Source organism: Canis lupus, chromosome 27, assembly GCF_011100685.1.
Source record: "Canis lupus familiaris isolate Mischka breed German Shepherd chromosome 27, alternate assembly UU_Cfam_GSD_1.0, whole genome shotgun sequence".
Classification (NCBI taxonomy): Eukaryota; Metazoa; Chordata; class Mammalia; order Carnivora; family Canidae; genus Canis; species Canis lupus.
In genome coordinates, this window is record NC_049248.1 from 12,842,007 (window position 1) to 12,865,192 (window position 23,186).

A 23,186-nucleotide genomic window follows, 5' to 3' on the forward strand; every position below is an offset into this window, starting at 1 on the left:
CTCATTTCACAACCGGCGCCTCCTTTAATACCTGCGATCTCATTCCTTTCAAACGGCAAGCCTCCGGGGTAGTTCTTATTTCCCCATTTCGCTGAGCAGGAGCGTGAGAGTCAGAGCGGCGGGTCGGCCCCGAGGGGAGCGCGCACGTGGGCGCGGACGGCGCAGCGGGGGCCGCCCCCGGGCCGCTCCTGCCCGCAGCTCCCACCCGCCAGGTCGCAGCCCCGCGCACCGCCCGCGGCGAACTACACTTCCCGGCAGGACGCGCGCGCGCGCACGCGCACCGGGGCCTCCGCCATGGCGACTGTGCTGTCCAGGGCGCTCAAGCTCCCGGGTAAGGAGCCGCAGCCTCGCGACCCCCCCGCCCCCCGCGCGGGCCGGGGGAGCCTGCGAGGCCGGGCTCCGGGGCGCCGCGGGTCGGGGCCTGGCCGCGGCCTAGCGCAGCCTGCAGGCGCACGGAGGCGAGCCGGGGCAGCCCCGCGGGCTGGGGGTCCGTCGCCAGCAGGGGGCGAGAGGGGCGCGCGGCCGGTCGGGGGTCGCGGGCGCGGGGCGAGACTCCAGGGAGGGACCGCTGGAGGCGCGCGGGCCGGTGGCCGCGGGCGGGGGCGACCGTCGGAGCGCGCGTGGCCGCCATCCCCAGGGGAGGGCCGGTGAGCCGAGCATCCTTCGCTGAGGAGCGGCGGCCCGCGGGGGCCCGGGGCGGCAGGACAGCGGGCCACCCCCCGCGGAGCAGCCTCTCCGCTTAGAGACCTCACGTGAGGTAGGTGAGGCAGGTGCTTGCCCCTTCTGGTTTACAGAAGAGGAGAACGAGAGTTACTCGGCCGACTGCCCAGTCCAAGGTCGCGCAGACGGTATTGGAAAAGCCTGGACCAGAACGTCGCGGGGGGGTGGGGGGGGAGGGTGTCTTTTGAGTCTAGATCTTGGACTTTTAATTCCTCTTGGCCAGCCTCTGGCTATCGAGGCCGAGCATTTAGGAGGGAGATGATTTGGCACCTGCAAACTGCAGATAAATTGTGGAATATTCTTCTAGGAGGCACTGGTGGTGATGACGACTTCAGAGCTAATTCAGTACTTTGGGCGGCAGCTCCAAGTTTAAAAAAAAAATTTTTTTTTTTTTTTCCTCTTAAACCTCCGGAGTGAGACTGTGCTGCTACAAACTTGTTATTTTAATAAAAGTATATTTATTCTGCCCAAATAAAATTTAAAAGTAAAGGCTTTAAAAATGTTATGGTTCTTGGGGCACCTGGGTAGCCCAGTCTGTTAAAGGTCTGCCTTGGGCTCAGGTCGTGGTCCCAGCCTCCTGGGATCAAGCCACATGTCAGGCTCCCCCTGCTCAGCCGAGAGAGCCTGCTGCTTCCTCTCCCTTTCCTGCTCCCCTGCTTGTGTGCACGCGGGCTCTCCTCTCTCTGTCAAATAAATAAATAAGTCTTAAAAAAATAAAAATATTATGGTTCTACCTAAATAAATTTTAAACATTAAGCTATAAACATTTATTTGCTGATAGCTCCAGGTGATAGTGGGAAAAGCAGGTGTTAGTAGGAAAAGCAGTTGCTTTCACTGGCATCATTAGAAAGGGCTAGTTAGGTGTCTGGTGGATATGTAGCATGAGGCTGCAAGGGGATCATAGGGACCTTATTTGCAAGGAGCATCCAGTATGCTACATTGTGCCATGGATGACACTGGGTTGGATATGAATTTGCATTTCTGTCCCCAGACTTCATGACCTCAGACTTTTTTTCCCTCCCCACTAGGCTCATTAGAACTTTGGAAGAAACATTGATGATATCTATCTTGGAATACGTATGTAACATTGGGATGAAGTAGGGGATGTGTCCCTTTATCAGCAGGGTAAAGAGAGGACCTTTTATGTCCTTAGTGTAGGATGATGTTCTTCCCAAGGGGGTAATGAGATATCAGACAGATTTAGCTTTATTTATTTTTTCTTTTAGATTCATTTTTTTTTCTTGGCATAGATAATTGTTCTTCTCTAAGGATAGGAATGCAAGAAAACCACATTAGAAACTCTTGAGCTCTTTTTCGTTTTCACATCCTAAGGCTGTGGCATTATACCTCCCTGGAGTATTCAGTTGCAGTAACTTGGTCAGCTGACAGGGTAGGGAAAGTACAGTCTGGTCCTTGGGCCTGTGTTTGGACAGCATCTTGGGCCTGAACAGAGAGGTATGTTTGATACTTTTTAATGGCCATGTGTTCTTTTCTGTGATGTGGGTTGTATTTTTTTTATTTGTTTTTGTTTTACTTTTGTCTGCCTCCCCTTTGCCCTTTCTCCCCACTGCCCAAAATGCAATTTTTCACTTTTATATTGGGTAGAAGTTGCTTTCTTACAGCACTTTTTGGATACCCTGTAATTGAGACTGTGAGGCTGCTATCCTGTGTGGGCTACTGTGTTATGTTACTTCAGTTAACATCCTTTCTCTCTCTCTTTTTTTAATTGAAGGCTAGTTGATATATCCTATTAATTTTAGGTGTACAGTGTAATGATTCGATATTTGTATATATTGCAAAGTGCTCACCACTGTCATCATCACTATTTCTCTGTATGAGGAAGCAGACTAGAATGGAGTGGCTAAGAGCACGAGACAGCTTTGGGTTCAAGTCTAATCTTTACCAGATTAGTTACTTAATCTCTTTAAGTGTTAGTTTCTTCATGTGTAACAGTACTGTTATTATGGAACTTTCACTATATTCCACATGCTCTACTACATATTTACCTTATAGGCTTATTTGGCTCAGTGGAAGAAATGGATGTACTGAAGATATTTGTTTCCCTTTGACGCATGTTAATTATTCAGTGTTAGCAGTTATTATCATCTTCATTAGCACAATGCCCGTTTATGAACCTTGTACCCAAAGGAAGGCCTGATGTGATCATGAGCTGATGACAGATGTCATCAACCTTGTGAAGAAAGAGCAGTTTCTTGGAGTCTGTTTCGTGGTCTCATATGCTTCCACTAAGCTCAAGATGGAAAAATATTTGGTTCACATGCATACAATGAAGTTAATTAGTAACAGAAGGACAATGTGACATTCATAAAGCAGCCCTTGGAACAACTTATCTTAAGTATATATATATTTTTAGTCCATTTTAAAGTTTGAAGGTCAATCACTGAAGGGAACATCCGAGCACAATATTACTGTAATGATTTGTTTTATTATGTGTAATTTGGAAACATTATATGCTCTTGGATAATCTAATCCATGAGGTGAATTATTTATCTTTAGTTGCAGTAGAGAGTATGGTATAGTGTATGTATAGTGTGTATTATATAATAGTATATACTATAGCATATTTTCCTAAACATTGCATCTCTTTCCTGTTTTCCTCTGTACCATTGTGGGAATGTTATTTAGCAGGCATCCTCAGTCTTCCCAAGAGGAAAAGTGATAGCTATGGAAAGTTCCTTTATATTGATATGTTATGAAAGTGGTATCCTCTCCTTTATTTTTTGAAAACCTTTCACTGAGGGTCACCTGGGTGGCTCAGTTGGTTAGGCATCTGCTTTCAGCTCAGGTCTTGGTCCCAGAGTCCTGGGATCAAGCTCCTCATCGGGCTCCCTGCTCATCGCAGAGCCTGCTTCTCCCTCTCTCTCTGGCCCTCCCCCTGCTTGTGCTCTTGCTATCTCTCTTTCTCTCTCTCAGATAAATAAATACAGTCTTAAAAACAAAACAAAACAAAACCTTTCATTGATTAAAAATGTGGGTGGTGGCTGAAATCATTAAAGAGTGCTAAAGTGCCCAGGGCTTTGAAGTGTGGATTTGATGTCCAGCTCCTTAGCATGATCAAAGTTTTAGGCAAATTAGTATGCTTTGTACTTCACAATCACTTCTCTTTCTGTGAATAGATAGCAAAAATATTTGCTTAAGAGTTGTCTGATCAGATTTTGCAGTCTGAAATAATTAAGCTGACGTTTGTTTCTGTAATGTCTGGGAAAATATACTAATTTTTAATAATATATGTTACTGCAGGGAAGCTAGCCTGAGTTTTGTTCCCATCCTTAGTGACTTGACTTGATTTCTTTTTCCTTGGCTTGGGTGCTCATATGGTTCTTTTTTTTTTTTTTTGTCCTTGAAGTTCATTCAGTACCCTTACTGCAATGTGTTTCAATATTGATTGTTCTGTAGGAGTTGTTCTTGGGATTCCTTTGTACCCTTTATTTTACAATTTTAGGTCTTGCTATGTTATGGGAACTTTTTTGGTATAGCTTTTTTCTGTTCTCTTCTTCAGTTCTGCACATACTGGATCACCTTTGCTCTCTCTGTCCATGCCTCCCTAGTCTTTTTAAAAGCTTTGATCTTTTCAGTGGGTGACACACAGCACAGACTTCCCTCAAAGCCAGACTGCCTGGATTTGAATCCTTGCACTATGGCTTACTTGCTCTTAAGTAATTACTTAAACTGGGCCAGTTACTTAAACTTCCAAACCTCGTCTTGAAAATGGAGATAATAGTGTATCTAGAGTTGTTATGCAGATTTGTGGAGATAAGACAGTAAAAGGATTTGGAAGAGTGCATGCAGAGGAAGTGCTTGGAACTGTCAGCCCATGTCAGTTCCATTTTATTTTGCTTGATTTTTCACCAGCCTGTCCTTTCTGTCTCTGACTCTTTTTAGCCACATCTGCTCTCTGCTCATCCCGCTAAGAATATCTTTTCTAAAATTGTTTTATTATTTTCTTCCTTTGTTTTTCTGGGCCCTGCTTGTTTACTTCTGATCATCCCTACTGAGTTGTCATTTCTTCTTGGAAATATTGTATTTTTTCCGTGAGCTCTTATTTCAGAGAAAAACTGTTCTTTAATTTCTTGGATTCCATAGGGAAGCATCTGGTCATTATTTCTTCCATTTCATGGCATCATTTGCCCAGCATTGGTTCCTTGGCAGATTTTGTTTGCAATGTTTTGTTGTGACTTCCTTCTTGAATATTTGTAGAACTTTGTAGTATCTTATAGAATGAGTACTCATGGTGGCTTCTTTCTGATTATAAGTCATATTTAATGGTCAGTTGTTTTACAGCTAGCTCTTGGCTGACATATAGACAGAGGTTAGGGCCAGGAGAGTGAGTGAGGGCAGTTAGAAGCTAGAATTTAATCTAATGGGACCCAGCCTGTCAGAGAGAGAGAGAGATCCCTCTCTTCAGGACTGATTGTGCTACAGCTACTTTTTGTAAGTGCCATGCTGACAGCCTGCTTTTTATAAAGCCTTTCTCATTTAATCTTACCTCCCCTTTGACTCTGTGGTGTTGAGTTGGGCTCATTGATGCCTCTGGGATGCCAGACTTCTATTTCTAAGCAAGAGATAGTGGTTTGGCTATATATCCATGGAAGAAGGGATGGAGGTAGTATAATTTATTGGTTAGGACTGTGGACTGTAATCAAATTGCCTGAGTTTGAATCCTTGCTCTTTTTCTTCCTAGTTCTATGATCTTTTGCAACTTACTTCTCTATGTTTTCATTTTCTTGTTGATACAATGGAATAATAATAATAATACCTGCCTTCCAGGGGCACCTGGGTGGCTCAGTTGGTTAAGCGTCTGTCTTTGGCTTGGGTCATGACCCTGGGGTCCTGGGATCCAGCCCTACATTGAGCTCCCTGCTCAGCGGGGAGTCCGCTTCTCCCTCTGCCCCTTCTTTGCTCATGTTCTCTCTCTTAAATAAATAAAATCTTAAAAAAAAAAAAACAAAAAAAACTCCCTTCCAGGGTTGTCATGAGGATTAAATGAATTAACATGTAAGTGCTTAGACCAGTGCCCAGAATAGTAGGTAGAGTACTTTTCCGTTACCATCATTGCTATCATCATGGTTGTTGTCATTATTAACTCTGTGAACTGTGCTCATGGTTGGAGACTCAAGACAATGTGCCCACTCTTAACTGTGCTTCTTCAATTGGGTACAAGTTTTGCTGCATTTGACAGTAATTTTCCATTAATTGTAGTTTCAGAATGTGGCTCTTTTTCTTTTTTTTTCCTATTTTTATTACCTCCTCTCCCTAGTTTTTAGGAAAGACACTGACAGAAATGCCTTCCTTTGCCATCATCAACTGGAAGCAGATAATCTTTTTTTTTTTAAAAGCTTTATTTATTTTAGAGAAAGAGAGAAAGAGAGTGGGGGGTGGGCAAGGGGAGAGGGAGAGAACAGAATTTCAAGCAGCCTGCCTGCTGAGCATGGAACCCAGCCCGATGCAGGATTAGGTCACAGGACCCTAGGATCATGACCTGAGACAAAATCAGGAGTCAGATTCTTAATCAACTGAGCCACCCAGGCACCCCTACAAATTATTTTTAGTAAAGATTTTACCAAAAATTAGATTTAGTAAAGATTTTACTAGTTTCTGTAGCATATGCAGCCAAGTTCTCTGCCTGTGATCATGTGTGATATCATAAAAATGCATTTTCTTTAAACTTTTGTTAGCCAGTATTTTAGTAATTATTTTACTTTGTTTTAGACTGGTGTGGTTGTTGCAAGGTGGCAGCTGACTAGTAAGATTGAATTTAAAGTATCTATGCTAAATTTTTCACTTGATGCTAAAAATTCAATTGTACAGTTACATAAGATGGCTTGAGTGTGTGTAGAAAATACTTGGGAGTTCAAATTGAATCAGTTGTGTGGTGTGACTGCCAAGGAAGCTGGCAAGATATTGGGTCACAGATCTTGAATTGTAGTATACCCTCTGTTCTAGGGAGGGCACAGTTCTGCCCTCCCCTGCCCTGATCAGACTGCACCCTGGGGATTGTATCCAGTTCTAAGAACTATACTTTAAGAAGCAATGACATATCATATTGTGTCCAGAGAAGAGTGAACAGGATGTCGAGGATGTCTGTGAGGATGTCTGTCGAGAATATGTGAAAAAAATGCTTCTTCCAGTAATGAGTTGAAAGAGGTGGAAACATTTAACCTGGAGAAGAGAAGGATGGGTGGGCAATTGGGAGAAATAGTGCTAACAATAGTAACAGAAGCTGAAATTTATTTATTTTAGAGAGTGCAAGAGCAGGGGGTTAGGAGGGGCAGAAGGAGAGGGAGAGAGAGAATCCCAAGCAGGCTGCATGCCCATTGTGGAGCTGGACATGGGGCTCGAATTTACAACCCTGAGATCATGACCTGAGCTGAAATCAAAAGTCATTTGCTCAATTGACTGAACCACCCAGGCACTCCTAGAAGCTGAAATTTATTGAGTGCCTCTGTAAGCCAGAAACTAAAGACCATGCATGTTTTCTTATTTAATCCTCAAAAACAATCAGTGAGGTAGGAAAAATAATTATCCTATTTCAGAAATGGGAAGAATTAGGCTTACTAAAGCCAAATTTAATTGAGGTCACATGGTTAATAAGAGATGGAGCCAAGATTTGACTCTTTGTCTGCTTGTAAAGACTTAAATTCTTAAATACCATAGCATATGTTTCTTATGATTGGTATCTTCAAGTTTTGAAGGACTTGCATGTGGAGGAGAGATCCAGAAATTAGAACTAGGTAGAACAGATAATTGGCAAATGCCCAGAAATAGATTTTTTTAAGAAGATTTTATTTATTCATGAGAGAGACAGAGAGAAAGGCAGAGACATATGCAGAGGGAGAAGCAGGCTCCCTAAGGGGAGCCTGATGTGGGACTCGATTCCAGGACCCCAGGATCATGACCTGAGCTAAAGGCAGAGGCTCAACCACTGAGCCATCCAGGTGTCCTCCAGAAATAGTTTCTTAAATCAGTGTATGGGACTGCTTTCTGGATTGGAGAGCTGTGAATTCCCTCATTCTGCTTATGTTCAGGTGTATGCTAAGTGACTACTTGGTGGGTGTTTGATTATGTGATCTTCAGCCTCCTCATACCCAGAGATTTGGGGCAGCCATCTACGTTTTCCTCTTTCTCAGATATATTCTTTTTTTTTTTTAATGTAAAAATTTTAAAATTGTGGTAAAATACACATAAAATTTACCATCTTAATTATTTTTAAATGTACAGTTTAATATCGTTAAAGGTATTCACATTGTTGTGCAACCAGTTTCCAGTACTTTTTCATTTTGCAAAGTTGAAACTCTAAAAGATAGCCCCTGCCTTTTGATACTTTGCATTATGTCACTTCACTTGTATGAAAGACCTACATTAGGACCTGTTTTTGCTAACCTAAAGAAATCAGAAGAGGATTTTTGCTTTTATGAAAAATGGCAAAAAGCGAAAATAGCATTCAGCGTTTGTTTTGCATCAAGTCCTCCTACAGATAGTGCTCACCGCCTACCCCCCCAGGCCTCAGCAGTGAGGCCCTGCCCAGCTCCTGGCCCCGGAGCCACACTCAGCATCTCAGCTTCAAGCCGCCAGAGCCTCAAACTGTGTCTGTGAGCATCTGTGTTTTATCTCCATTTATTCTGTGCATCCATTAGCAAGATGTGTCCTGAGGTATCAGAAAGGCCTGGGAGAGGTTATTGCTTGGATCTGGGAAAGCTCAAAAATTTTTCCATGTAAATTAATTTGCTTCTTTGCTTTATAATACTATATTAGCTTAGGAGGAGTTTGATAGGAATGCCCTACTTTTGGATAGTGAGGGAAACCTGTACCTATTAAATAATAACAACTCTCCATTTACCCCTACCCTCAGGCTCCGGAAGCCACATTCTATTTTGTATCTATGATTTTGACTAGTCTGGATAAAAATGTTATATAAGAATCATGTAGTATTTTTCTTCTTGTGATTGGATTATTTCACTTAGCATAATATCTCGTGGCATGTAGTTAGAATTTCTTTACTTTTTAAGGCTGGATAATATTCCACTGGATGTATATACCACAGTTTTGATCCTATCAGTTAATCCTTTTAGTTAAAAAAACTTAAAAAAATGTTATGATTAATATTATTACAGCAGTCTGGGGTTGTGTTTGCAAATTATTATAACTAAAGTTATATGGGCAGTTAGAGAGCAGTGTATCCTAATTAATAAAATAATTTGGTTCATAGAGTAGATATATAAAATATAGGAGCTTAGCTTGAACCTGTACTGATTTTACGGCATATCCTGGAAGTACTATTTTGAATTAAATTCCTAATAATTGGACTACCTTCTTACAATTTGTGCCTTTAAAAATCAAATCCAATATTTTTTGAATAAAATGAATAGCTTTGAAAGGGAAAATACATAGAAATTTCTAGTTAATAGAATGCCAATTTTCTCAGTACCTTCTGTTTTTTTTTTGTAAAATACTTAATGTTATAAAATATTTCTGTGTAATATTTATTTTTAATTATGTATCTATTGACTTTCTATGTACCCAGCATGAAGCTTTACACTAAAGATTTTACTTCCCATATTAGTTTCCATATAGTGTTTTATTGCTTCATTTTATGTCTTGAGTAAACAAGGCATAATATATGAAGTGATATCACCAAGATAACAGTGACTAGAGGCAGAGATTGACATCAAGAATTCTTCTTTTTTCCTTTTTAATTAGTTGGGTTGTGCTTTATTTTTTATATTTCTGCATAATAAAAGATTTAATAATATAGTTTATATTAGTATTGCTTACCATATAATTTCCAAAACCAGAAATTTTTTCTTGGTTTTTGCTTGGTTATAGCATGAACAAAAGGCACAAGATTATTCAGTCACTGGCAGAGAGAGCCAAGGATAGGCTTGGGAGGAGGTGTGCTTAAGTTCTCCTGTAATCTTCACTTCTTAGCCACCCTAAATAAGTGTGTTTAAGTAAAAACAGGGTGCTGGTTGTGTAAGCCAGCTTTGAGACAAGTCCTTTACCTCTGCCTTCCTGCTTGATCCCTCCCCTCCTAGAATACTTAGGATAGCATTTTTAAAGGTAAACACTGTTTACTGAAACATGTACTGACAGGGCATTAGAATCATAGGAAGCTCAGAAGTGAGTTTTTAGTAAGAAGTCTCCAGGTAATGTTTAGTGTTCAACTTTCTAAGTTATTTCCATGGAGACAATTGAGAAGCCACAAATATCCAACTGTGAGAAGCAGTGTATAGAGAACAACTATTCTAAGGTTTAGGCAAGTTCCAGGAAAGATTGGAACATCACAGATCTAAGAAAAATCAAAGGAAACATGCCCATTAGGCATATGGAAGGTTGATATAAGAGCCATGTCTTTTTCATTAGTGAGATTCACACAAATTAAGAGAGGCACTTTTTTTTTTTTCCAAACTAAAAAGGTATCTAATTTTCTTAAGCTCACGAAAGCAATAATTCTAGAACACTGATTTTGTTTTTCCTCTCACTCTTTTCCTTACCCATGGCCATCAAGATCTAAAACTTATAAAACGTAATTTGTTTTGTTTCTGTGTGTTCTTTTAGGTGTCCACAGTTGCCATGTAGTTGGTAATGGTTTCTCCTTCCTAGTTTGCCCTGACACTGTGTCTTTTCTGTGTTTCAGGGAAAAAGAGCCCAGACCTAGGGGAGTACGATCCCCTTACACAGGCTGATAGTGACGAGAGCGAGGATGATCTTGTGCTCAACTTGCAGCAGAAGAATGGAGGGGTTAAAAATGGAAAGAGCCCTCTGGGAGAAGTGCCAGAGCCTGACTCAGATGCTGAGGCCGTGGGGGCTGCAAAGCCACATCTTTCGGAGGTCACCACAGAGGGGTACCCCTCGGAGCCCCTTGGAGGCCTGGAGCAAAAGGCAACCTCTTCCATCGTGTCTTACGTGCGCACATCTGTCTTTCTGCTAACTTTGGTCATCTCCATGATCCTGGTGCTCGTATGTGCTTTCCTGATCCCCTGTCCCCCTAGAGATCTGCACAGCACTTGGAGCCACCACCTGAGCCCCCAGGGAGGTGAGTTGCAGGATTTCTCTCCCTAATTCTGTAAAAACCTTATGTTTACATGTAATCTTGTAAAACTTCTGATTATGTTGAAAATTCCCTCCAGGTTTTTACAAATATATGTGTGTTGTATAGCATCTCTTTCCTGTGTGTGGAGGTGGGTAGGAGGTTAAGATTGGAAATAAAACAAAAAGATAGATTGATACAGCTCCAGAAACTTGGGAAGATCACTGCTCTGTTGTGTTTCTATTGGCGTTGGGCTTAATTAGATGCAGGAAAGAAGGAACATTGGTTTGCTGGGTCCCTGCACTGCCGCCAACACTGTATTATGGGAGAGCAAAGCTGTGGGACAGGCTGTTTACTGAGAAAAGTAGGGCTCAAGTCCTGGCCAGACCAGAGGCCAGGGCTTTTGTAGGACCTTCAAGCATTTGTCGATTATAGGAGCCTGGCCAGTTTGAATTTTAAAATAATTTCTTTTCAAGTAAAAAAAAAATGACTTGCTTTCTTGCAGTAAGTTTTGTTTCTTGCTCCTAATGATTGGGGTGGTGCCACCCAAGTAGTTCTAACTATTTTGTCTCATTCTGGAGCAGGTTTCTTTAGAATGCTTGCTCTGGTCCAAGAATGGGGATTCCATCTCCGATGTCAGTGCCGACCAGTTTTGTTTTTTATAAACTTCATCGGGGTGAAGGGGTTCAGAACATAACACCTGAAAATATGTCACTTTGGCACATTGTTTGAGTCGAAGGCACATGAATAACAGCAGATTCAGGAAGGGCACTCTGACCTTGACCTTTAATTCTTCCTGGAAGCAGGAGATGAAACTCCCATGTGCAAGATGCCCTCCAATACCAGGAGGACAGAAACATTCTTATCAACAGAGACTGGGAGTTGAGGCCGAGGGGAATCTGTTAAAACAGACCTTGTTAAAATAACTCATCTTCCTGTAGTCTCCTTGCAACCCATTGGTTCACTTTTCAGGGCTGCCGCTCATCGTTCAACAGGTACAGAAGCACTGAGGCCTCACCACTTCTGCTCCAGGCCTTTATCTTTCTGTGGGGGCTCCTGTGGACTTAGGGAATCTCATTAAATAAACTTTGCATGCTTCCCTCTTGTTAATCTGTATTATTAATCAGTTATCTCGTTATCCGTCCTAGCTAGAAACCCGAAGGGGGTAGAGGAGAAATCGTCCCTCCCCTATAGTCCTCCCAGACCCCAACATCATCTTGATTTACCTCTGACGCTCCCCTGATCCTAGTTGATTTAGCTTCTGATGAGTTCTGGGTTCTCACTGTTAGTTTCTCTCAAGGTGAAACTAAGTAGATGTGACTTATGATATGTTCCCATGACATAGTATATGTCTCCCTCTCTTCCTTCCTTTTTTGATGGCTCTCAGTGAGCTCTTATATTTGTATATGATATAAAGACTAGGAACAAATTGTTAACATATCCACCACTTAGTTTAAGGAATAGGACATTGGGGTACTTGGGTAGCACAGTGGGTTAAGCATCAGGCTCTTGATTTCAGCTTAGGTCATGATCTCAGGGTCATGGGATTGAGCCCTGTGTTGGGCCCCATGCTCACTGGGGAGTCTGTTTCAGGACTTCTCTCTCCCTCTGTCCTTCCCTCTCACTCTCCCTCCCTCTCTCTCTCTCTCAAATAAATAAATCTTAAAGAAAAAAAAGAAATAGGCCATTATAAAGACCTTTGAAACCCCCATGTGTCCCTCCTCGCCAAAGCCACCTCTTCCTGCCAGAGTTCTACTGTCCTGAATTTTGTGTCATTATTTCTTTACTTTTTGTTGAAGTTTTACCATATGGTAAAATAATTTTGCCTGCTTTGAATTTTATATAAATTTAATTAAGCAGTCTTCTGTGACTTGCTTTTTGTTTAGCATGTTTTTAAAAGTATTTTTTGAGATTCGTCAAGATTGATGCACTGTGACTAGAGTTTATTCCTTTTTACCACTGTCTCATTTCCCATGATATGAATATCCCATGATTTATTGATCCATTTTACTGTTGATAAACATTTAGGTAGCTTCTGTTTTTAAAAAAATAAATAATACTGTTAAGGTTCTTATGATGCAGTGTATAAGAATTTCTCTAGGGCGTTAAATTACAACTGGTATTGCTAGGTCATAGCGTGTGTGTCATAGGTCCTAGTAGTTTATGTTAAATTATTGTCCATAGTGGTTATACCAGCTACTCCCACCAGCCTCTTATGAGTTCTCTCCAAATTTGGCAGGCATCCTCTGACTCTACACTGTTGAGGGGCAGGATAGCACTGTTTACCTTGTCACTGCCCAGGCTGGAAGTCTGGGCTCACTGCCAGGCCTCTGCTACCACTAGTCTAGTGGGGGTGGGGGCTGCATCATTACTGCTGGGTGGGGTGGAATTCTAGGCTCCCTTATGTGTAGAGGGCCCTAGGCGGGGATGAAAGTCCTGACTCCCCACCTGGCCTTCTCTGACATGACCTTGGTTGAGAGGTGGAGGGGTACCCTGTTTTATAGCTGGGCAAGGGTAGAAATCTAGGCTCCTATTTAGCCTTTGTTATGGGAGTAGGGGTGGGGCCATAGTTCTATCTGTGTGGTGTTTGGTTGGAGTAGAACATTTATCATCTAAAACCTTTCTGTCTTGCTGTAGTGTTCCTTTTTTGGACCTTTGGCTAGGGGAGTCAACTTTTCTTGGGCCTTTTTTGGGCTGTACCTGTTGGCATTTCTGGGTTGCCAGCTTCTGTAGCACCTTGTCTGGGACATAATGAGGCCAAAAGAAAACCCAGGGGAGTCATCACCTTGTCATCTTTAGGCTCTAATCCCTGGCCAGTCTACCTTCTCTCCACCTTCTAGAATAGTCTTAAGTTTTTTTTCTCTCTAATATGCAGGGAATTTACGTGTACTTAGAGGAACAGGCAGAGGAAATTGTGTATATGTTCTTATTTAGGAACTGGGAGTCTGCCTGGTTTTTATAGAGCTGCTAGCTGTGCTATGTGTCTCTTCCCTTTCTAACCCAGAGCAGAGAACTGGTTTGTGGTGACTTAATTCAAGCTTTTTTTTTTTTTTTTATGTGTTTATCAGGTGGGGACCTGTCTCCATTGGAATTGGCTGATGTGAATGGAGATGGCCTGCGTGATGTACTTCTCTCCTTTGTAGCTTCAAGGAATGGGAGTGCAATCGGTAAGAGACATACATGTCTTTTAGAGGCTGCTACAGGAGAAGCTTATTGATTGGAGGGGCTGTGAGCTAAGAGAAAACATCAGAGTTGTCTCTTGAAGGGCACTGTAGAAAGGGATCTGGAGTGAATAGTTATCATGGGTCTGTCATACGTGACAAACTTTATCAGTAAGCTCCTGCATGTAAGTAAAGTTCATTTGAAGAAATAATGGAGAGGGGCACTTGGATGGCTCAGTGGTTAAGTGTCTGCCTTTGGCTCAGGTCATGATCTCAAGTCCTACCTCTCCCCCTTGTGCTCTCTCACTCACTCTATTTCTCTCTCTGTCAAATAAAATATTTGAGATTTGTAGCTGGAAGGAACTTTTGTGGTTACCAGTCCTGTGAAGAAATAGAGATCCAGAGAAGTGACTCGTCCACACACTTGTTATGAATAGCATTGGTTCTTAGGGTTCTTGAGTTTTTCCCATCCAATTTTCCATTGCTTCTTCAATTATAGGAAGTGTTGACACAATCCTACCTTCCCATCCCCAGTAGAAAGCTTCATGTTCATGTTTTTAAATATTTTTATACATACTGGTGGCCAGGTACTTTCTTTTTACTCCTTCTGTTTACTCCTCTCTCTCTGTTCTCCATCCTCTGTCTGCTTTGGAAGGTTGGCCAGTATTCATTTTGTCAACAGTCTCCCTTACCTCCAACTTCCAGTTAGGTTTGGCCAGTAGGGAGCACAGGCAAGAAATTGGAGGAAAGGAAGAGAGTGAGGAGAGGGTTTTTATTCCCTTGGCTACCTCCCCACTAGTGACCTCAGGCTGGCTACATCCTTGATCATAGTCACATCCTCTCTTAAGGTGGTCTTATTAGGACTTTCTTTTTCTAGATTCCAAAAATTGGTTCCTCTCCTATCTCTTTGGGCCTAGGAGTGATTACAGTTCTCACAGACTATACTATCCTCATGATTTTTCTACACCCTGACCACATCTTTATAAATTATCTCTTATTAGACCTATATAACTTAACCTAATTGAGTGTGTTGATATACATCAACTGCAAAAAAAAAAAAGGTTGCATTTTCAACATAGGTACATGGGGTCTTCCAGTTTGTCATGCTGCATCCATTAAAGTAGATTCAACCTTACAATCTGTAAACTGATACAGTAACTCTGGTTTGAGGCTGAGGATACCCTCATCACAACTTTTTTTTTTTTTTTCCAATCACAACTTTTTAATCCTCCAGGCCCTGGGATAAACATCTAGGTATGTTTCAGAGAATTCTAGGCTGCCTGCTTCTCTGATGTTATTAGAAATACCTTTCTGAGTCTTGTGTAATATGTGGAAGCAATTTAGAAATGGATACAGAGAGGCCTTCAGCTTAGAAGGTTGGTTTTTGACTTTAATTAGTTTTATATGATTGAAAATTAATTACATTTTTTTTTCTGCCTTTGATTAGCCTTTGAAGTAAAAAATTTCCCCATCCACTTTTAGATTTGGAGGTTTTTTGTTTTTTTTTTAGTCATTTAGTATTTGACACAGTTTGCTATGTATGAGAACTCATAGGACAAGGCCATGATTTTGGACACAATATGGACCAGCCTGATTTGGTTACAGATTATAAAAATAATAGAGCTAGCATATGGTACTTCCTGTATGCTATGCACTAGTGTAAGTACATATGTTACAAATGAATTTATACCTCAACATAATCCTGTGGGGTAGACTAATTTTATTATCCTTCATTTGCAGATGAGGAAACTGAGACATAGGGAGGTTAAGGAACTTGCTCAAAGTTCCACACCTGATAAGTGGTAGAACTGGGATCCAAATGGTGTAGCTGATAGACTGTCTCTGGAGTTCGTGTCCTTGGTCTTCCCAGACATTCTTGGAAAAATACTGAGGCTGTATTACCTGATTCCATGGGACTCTAGACCTACTGATCACTGCTAAGTTGTAATCCTCAGGTTTATTTTCAAAATATTTATTTTTTCTGCTTTCAGGGAGCACTTGCTAGCAATGATTAGAATTCAGGTATTTCTTTGCTCCCTGCTCTGTAGATGTTCTAGATCAGTTTCACTTTTCTGAGCATGCCTCTCTTGATTTTTTTTTTTTTTTTTGGTTCTCAACAGTGACTTTCCCATATTCTGGATTTTGCTCCTGTCTTTTTTTCAGCAAATGATTGGTTGCTGAATATGCTAGGTGCTTTGTTTGCACTAGGATACAGAAATCAGTGTGATAGTCTTTATCCTTTAGGACAGGACTATTTAGTGGGAGCCGAGGTGACAGGTAACCAAGTGTGCTGGGAAAGATGTGTAAGATGCACACAAGGTGGCATTCAGGACATCCACAGCATCTCCTCTAACCTGAGAAATGTGTTGAGCAGGTATGATAGGTACTCCGTTGTTCAGACTTGGTATCAGGAATATGGGAGGCTGTGGAATACACAGGTGCGACTTGCTGCCTTAGCACCATTTACTTTTGGTTTTCTGGCCTCCTGCTCACCTGTACTGTGTATCTTCTCTGCCTCTTTTCCTTTCTTGTGTCTCTTGTGTGCTTTTAGGTGTCTCAAAGCCAGCTGCCATTCTTGTGTGCCTTTCGGGGATGAATGGCAGCACACTCTGGTCGAGTCCCCTCCCCGAGGAGGCCCGAGATATTACATGTTTGGATCTGATGCCAGGAAACGTGGCTGAAACCATCTGCCTTGTGACAGGGACGCATAAGATGTTCAGTGCATTCAATGCGACATCAGGTAAAGATCATTACATGAAAGTCTCTGCTCCAGTGAGCCATAGTCTTGGATCAGAGCAATCTTATATGGAAGGGACCTTTCCACTCTCACATGGTGGAAAATCTGATTTTACTGTTTTGGAAGGTGGATATTAAGGTAAACAGAGAGGATTTGAATAGGTTGAGTAATAGATCTACAGTTAAACCTGTTTGGTGATAGGATGGGGCTAAACTGAGTTACCCAAACAGAAACTACCCTGAAGCTTTTGGTTTCTAAGTAGTCCTCTCACTCTGTACAAAAGAAGCAGAGCTTTGGTTCTTCATATTTGATATAAATGGGGTTCATGTGTAAACTTGGTGATTAACCACTTAAAAAGGGTCCGGGAAGAAACTAAGATTTGTTGATATGTGTTGACTTGGCCTTTTAACTTCTTATTATATATAGACATCCATGATATGAGGAATGAAAAAGAATCAAATATAATGAAGGCCCCTGACAACACCATAAATGTACTGCTTGTTAACACTTTGGACTTGACCGGAGCTGAATACATAATAACCTTCCCAGTTTTAGAGATTGGAGTTTGGTAGTGGGGTAATTCTGAGTGAAAAAAAAAATTGAAATGTGAGTTAACTCCAGAACTGAAGTCATTTTAAAGACTTCCTATGATTTTCCTGCTTATATAAACATGTAGAAGGAGAGAGAGTTGGTCTGGTTGGCTCCCCTGGCTGGTTCCTTCATAATTGTAATAATCTCTAACAAATCAGTTCCTCTGCCCCAGACAAGTGGGCTCCTCATTCTTGGAGAGACTTCAGCACCTCCATTTTATTTAAAAAACTTAGGTGTGAAGTTACCACATGGGTTTATTAATTAGACACTTGAGGATTTCAGCTCCCTTCGTCCCCAGTAAGTTAAAAACTAAAAGAAAAGGTAAGGAGTTATTGTCATTTGTCCATTGAGTTTCTCTTTTCTGAACTAGGAGCATTGCATCTACCTTTTCCAGAGGCCGAAAACTGTAATTGTTATCAGCCTATTTGTCCTTCCCTAGGGAAAGCCATTTGGACTTTAAACCCAAACTATTTATCCAATGGTACCCTGGCTGCCCCAGGGGTGGTGCTGCCGGACTTGGATGAAGATGGCGTTAGAGATCTTGTCATTCTGGCCATTGGGGAATTGCAGGTATGCTCCATGTTAAATGGTCTCTGTTTCTCATAGGAATTGCTTCAACTTCAGTCAGTTCCTAGTTATTATTATAGATGCTGCTTGAAACCTTTTTACAAGGGCTTAGGTTTAAGCAAATTCTCTTTTGGAGATTATTTTTTTAATACTTTATTTACTTATTAGAGAGCAAGCATGAGACAGAGACAGACAAATAGGGAGGGGTAGAGGGAGAAGCAAACTCCCCGCTGAGCAGGGAGCCCGATGCAGAACTTGATCCTAGGACCCTGAGAGTATGACCTGAGCTGAAGGAAGATGCGCAACCAACTGAGCCATTCAGGCGCCCAACTGAGCCACCCAGGCGCCTCTTTGGGAGATTTAATGAATAAATTGCCATCATGAACTCATTTTCCTGGCAGTCTCATTATGTTCCCATTGATTATGGCATAGTGGAGCTTTGGAGCCAGATAGGTCTGTGTTTAAATTCCTGCTCTACTGTAGCTCTGTGGCCTTGGGCAAGCCATGGAATCCATCCAAGCCCTGGACATGGGAATGTTATATCTACTTACAGGGTTGTTGTTAAAGTTGGAGCTAACATATTTGAAGTGCCTTATTTTATTTTTTTACTATGTGTGTATTGTTATGTATACTTGACTTTTATATAGAACAATAAAGACAGTTCATAAAATATATATATAGACAACATTACAAGCTGAATAGGTAATAACAACAATGACCTAAGAAAGACTAATTCTAACACAGGCTGTGACAGTACAGTCTTTGAACCTAGTACGCTGGTCCTTAAATTATGGTCCTTGATTATGCTTTCTGGAGCTCCAGTGTACTGGAACTTGTTATTCTGTGCATGGATAAAATAATAGTAATTTTCCTTCCTGAATCACAGGAAAGAATATATTAGTGACCAGATTTATCTCAGTTTTAAGTTTTTACTCCTAACACTTTTCTTTGAGCTTGTGTCAAAGTTCCCTTAAGACTTTTTCTTAGACTTCCTATGTGAGTTTGCTTGTGGATGAAAGAATTGAATAATCAGCAAATAATATTTGTGGAAAAATGTGGATGTAGATCATTTTGCTTTATTTGATAACTTATTTAAGAGACCTTGTGTTTGCTGTTGTGATTTTTGCAATCCATGTACATGGGGTAGAGTTTTAAAAGCTGCAAGTAAAATTATTTAGAATAGAACGAAATCAGTGTTTTATAATTTTCTGCCAAGAGCACCATAAATGAACTGAAAGTGCTTCCCCAATCATAGGTTTTGAGGTGCACTGCTCTAGTACATCTGGTGATATACTTTATAAGATGAGAACAAAGAAGGAAGGTACATTTCTGAAGTCTAGTTAGTGTTAAGGTGTTTTCTGTTAGTTTTCCTTCCACTAGCTAGTTGATCTCAAAGTAGATTGAACCAAAAACCTTTATTTATATAATCCTTTTTTATTCCAGTCATTGTGAATAAAGAGACCAGGTCTAGGGAAAATTTCAGTAACTATGTCCATCAGGGAGTGATTATCTGAAGGTCCCAAAGTGGAAAATATGGGGAGTTTGTTTTTAAGAGTTTAATGAAGTATGGTTAGCAGAGGCATAATAAGAAATTGAACAAGTTTATATATCCTGAGCAAGTTTAAAAATCTTGGTCTTCATACTCTAGTTGGCTTCTTAGCCAGTGGTGGTTGATAGACTAGAGGTTCAGGCTTTTATGGACCCTCCACAATGAGGCAGCCTCTGTGGAGGAATTGGCTTATTGCCTACTCCATGCCTTTTTTTTTTTTTTTTTTTTTGGTCCTAACTAAACAGCAAAAAAGTATACTATCCAACTTGCCTCACAGAATTTACTTATTTTCACATAGTATAGAGAAATGAATAGTCCCCTTTCTGTCTGAAAAGTGGTAGTACTAGAAAAATCTTAGAGAAGCGATGGGTTTAGAGCAGTAGCCTCACCTTTATACTGACCTTTTTGACCTCTAATGCTAACAACAAAGAACTTGGGGAACCTAGCTCTGGTTTACTCTAAGCTACAGTATGGAAGGCTATCTCTTCTGAAGGAATAGAACATATTAGGTCTATAACTTAGAGTAATTACATTCTTAGATCTGAGTTTTAAGTGAGGTGGGCTTGGGACAGCCAGACCTGGTTTGAGGTTAGAGAAACTGATCTGGTCTAGAACATTAGTGAGAAGGACCTCAAAAACCATGTGGTTAACACTCTCACACTGTTATAATCTCTGGTACAGTATTCCAGACACATTGGCAACCGTACTCTCCTTGAGTACTCAGGCTAATGGGAATGTCACTGATTTGTAAGATAGTTCATTTTATTTTTGGTCAGGTCTAGAATTTTCTGTCATTGGTGAGAATTCTGCTTTCTCATAGCTTCTACTCACTGTTTCCACTTCAGCTACTTTGAATGAATCTAATCCTCTTTTTACATAAAAGTCCATTAGCCTTAGCCTCATCCCACTAAACCTGCTACTCGCAAGGCTAAATACTCCCAATTTCTTATACTGTCCCCTATGTAGCATGAAGTCTAGATCTCTCTTGCTCTTTTTCCCCTTTGCACTCCGTTTTTATCCAGATCTCTTTTAAAATGTACCCATTATCTGAAAACAGTATTCTATTTGTGATATAACTAGTTATATCAATGTAAGGAAATTGTTACTTTGACATAGGCTTTATATTTCTGTTAATGCCGTGGAAGATTGTGATAGCCTTTCTAAGATTTAGTTTTTGTTTATAATCATTTAAAGCACCCACACCTTTTAATTAATTAATTAATGGCCCCATTTCTTCTTTCAGATTTTGACTCCTCTTCCAAGCCTAAAACTTCTTTGAATTTTGAGATTGTCATACAGCATATTAGCTATCCCTTTCAGCTTTGTGATAAGCTTGAGATAAGCTATTCATTCAAGTCTTTGTTAAGAATGATTAGTAGGAATGAGACAATAGTAGAGTGTTGTGATATTCCACAAAAACCTCCCTCTGAATTGGTATTGACTTTCACTCTGGGTACACTGGAAAATGTATCTTTTTATCTTGTCCAAAAGAATTCATGATGGTAAACTTTGTCGAAAGCTTTACTGAAATCAGGATGTTACCACAGTTCTTATATTTCCCAACTAATGACTCTATTTCTAAAAGAAAACCCTCTAGAGCAGAGGTTGGCAAACTGACCTGTAGGCCAAATTTGGGCCACTGCTTGTTTTTGTAAATAAAGCTTTTTTGGAGCACAGTCATGCCTATTCATTTATTATTATCCATGGCTGCTTTCACACTATGGCGGTCGACTAGTTGCTTCAGAAATCATCTGGCTTGCAAAACCTACAGTGTTTACCATTTGACTCTTCACAGGACAGGTTTGCTGATCTCTGCTTGAGAGTAAGGTTGATAGTGGTCAGGCTAAACATGTTATGTTATGATGGGAAAGACTGCCTGTATTTATTTTATTTTATTTTATTTTTTTATTTTATTTTATTTTATTTTATTTTTTTATTTTATTTTATTTTATTTTATATTTTATTTTATTTTATTTTATTTTATTTTATTTTATTTTATTTTATTTTATTTTATTTTATTTTATTTTATTTTATTTTATTTTATTCTGTATTGATTTTAGTTGGGACTGAATATAACTGGGGATTTCTGGGTATGAGAGTAGAGACCAGGGAGTCAGCGGTTCTGTAGTTAGCTCTCAGCTAGAGTTCTGTGTGCTTCAGAGAAATTGCCTGGGTTACCAAAAAGATGCTTTTTGCACATATCTGCCAAGGGATTAGGAATGTTGGCTTCATTTTCTTCCATTTTCCAGGGAAAAAATTGAAGCAGGTTTAGCTTTGTGCTTTCCAACTTTGAGAAGTGTTCCTGAACCCTTAACTAATCAGAAAGCAGTGACTTCTGGAGAAACTTACTTGATTAGGAAACGATATGGCATCTGTTGACTCTCTTTTCACTTCTTCAGCCAGATCTGTGCTTTCTGCTGGTGTCTGGCCGGACAGGGAGTCCAGTGGGCCGACCTGTGAAGTACAACATCGTGGGAGTGGGGAATCTGATTGGACCTCAGGTTTATGTCACCACAAATGGGGCTGTCTACATCCTGTTTGGCTTTGGTAAGAAGCAAAGCTAGTTTTGCTGCTGTTCTTCATCTGTGTGTGTGGTAGGCCTCTCTTTTGAGACAGAGTGAAAGCTTGGGAATTGCTGACACCAGCTCTTTTGCCACCTCCTGTCCCAGGGGCCCCTCACTCTCCCCTACCCATTGCCAGTTATTAACTCTGCTTTCTCCAGCTACCTTCTACAAGGAGAAGCCTCTTTGTCCAGCATCTGCTTCATCCCTTCCCCAGTCCGTATTGGATCAGTCTGAATGGACTCTATGATACCCATCTGATCAGGCTCTGTGTCTCTCACTCAGATCCTCACCTTGGGAGATTTCTAGTAAATTCAGCTTCTCAGTGTTGGTTCTTCCTGTGGTGCTAGGAAATATCCAAGCTGTCGCCCTGCGGGACATTTTTGTTCAGGCCCAAAACCGAGACAGCTTACCACCTTCTCTGCAGATAGAAGAGCCAGAATGGGAGAAGCGAAGATCCATCAACCTGTCTGAGCTCATTGACATTTACAGGTAGGGCAGATGTCTGACCTTGTCACACAATTCAGTCTCCTGAAATCTTACGTGCCGTAGAGTCTCCAAGTTTGATTGGGCTGGTGAATAAGGGAGCGGAGGAGGTTTGGGGGGAAACAGTACTAGCCTTAATATACCAACTTCTTTTTTTTTTTTAATATAATGAAATCTATTTATTCAATCTAGAAAGTTGAAACTTGGGAAGAATAGTTATTTTCATATCCAGTCAGCAAACATTATCTTAAAATGGTTACATTTTTCTATCATAGTTTCTCACAGATTTTAATATTCTTTTTTTAAATAAATTAATTTTTTATTGGTGTTCAATTTACCAACATACAGAATAACACCCAGTGCTCATCCCGTCAAGTGCCCCCCTCAGTGCCTGTCACCCATTCACCCCCACCCCCCGGCCTCCTCCCCTTCCACCACCCCTAGTTCGTTTCCCCGAGTTAGGAGTCTTTTTCTTCTCCCTTCCCGTATATTCCCTTTCACTGTTATTTATATTCCCCAAATGAATGAGAACATACACCGTTTGTCCTTCTCCGATTGACTTACTTTACTCAGCATAATACCCTCCAGTTCCATCCACGTTGAAGCAAATGGTGGGTATTTGTCCTTTCTAATGGCTGAGTAATATTCCATTGAATATACCAACTTCTGATCTGGTGAATTAGAAACATTGTTTTCTTGGTAACATAATGTGCTGATAGCTGTGTGTTGGTGATCAAGATTTGTGATCACTCTGCACATGGATTGC

The 23,186-nt window shown here is 40.8% G+C and overlaps 1 protein-coding gene across 2 annotated transcripts in view; it reads left to right on the forward strand.

Annotated features, from left to right (window-relative positions):
* Window positions 1–203: 203 nt before the first annotated feature.
* FAM234B (family with sequence similarity 234 member B) overlaps window positions 204–23,186 on the forward strand; it is a 34,814-nt gene continuing 11,831 nt past the window's right edge. For both annotated transcript variants that reach the window (XR_005379883.1, XM_038576853.1), the window contains exons 1-7: window positions 204–331; window positions 10,376–10,774; window positions 13,837–13,935; window positions 16,481–16,669; window positions 17,697–17,827; window positions 21,773–21,920; window positions 22,285–22,426. Coding sequence is in view for 1 of the 2 variants with exons in the window: in XM_038576853.1 (XP_038432781.1) it covers window positions 295–331; window positions 10,376–10,774; window positions 13,837–13,935; window positions 16,481–16,669; window positions 17,697–17,827; window positions 21,773–21,920; window positions 22,285–22,426 (1,145 nt within the window). In the remaining variant the exon portion in view is untranslated. The remainder of the gene's footprint in view (window positions 332–10,375; window positions 10,775–13,836; window positions 13,936–16,480; window positions 16,670–17,696; window positions 17,828–21,772; window positions 21,921–22,284; window positions 22,427–23,186) is intronic.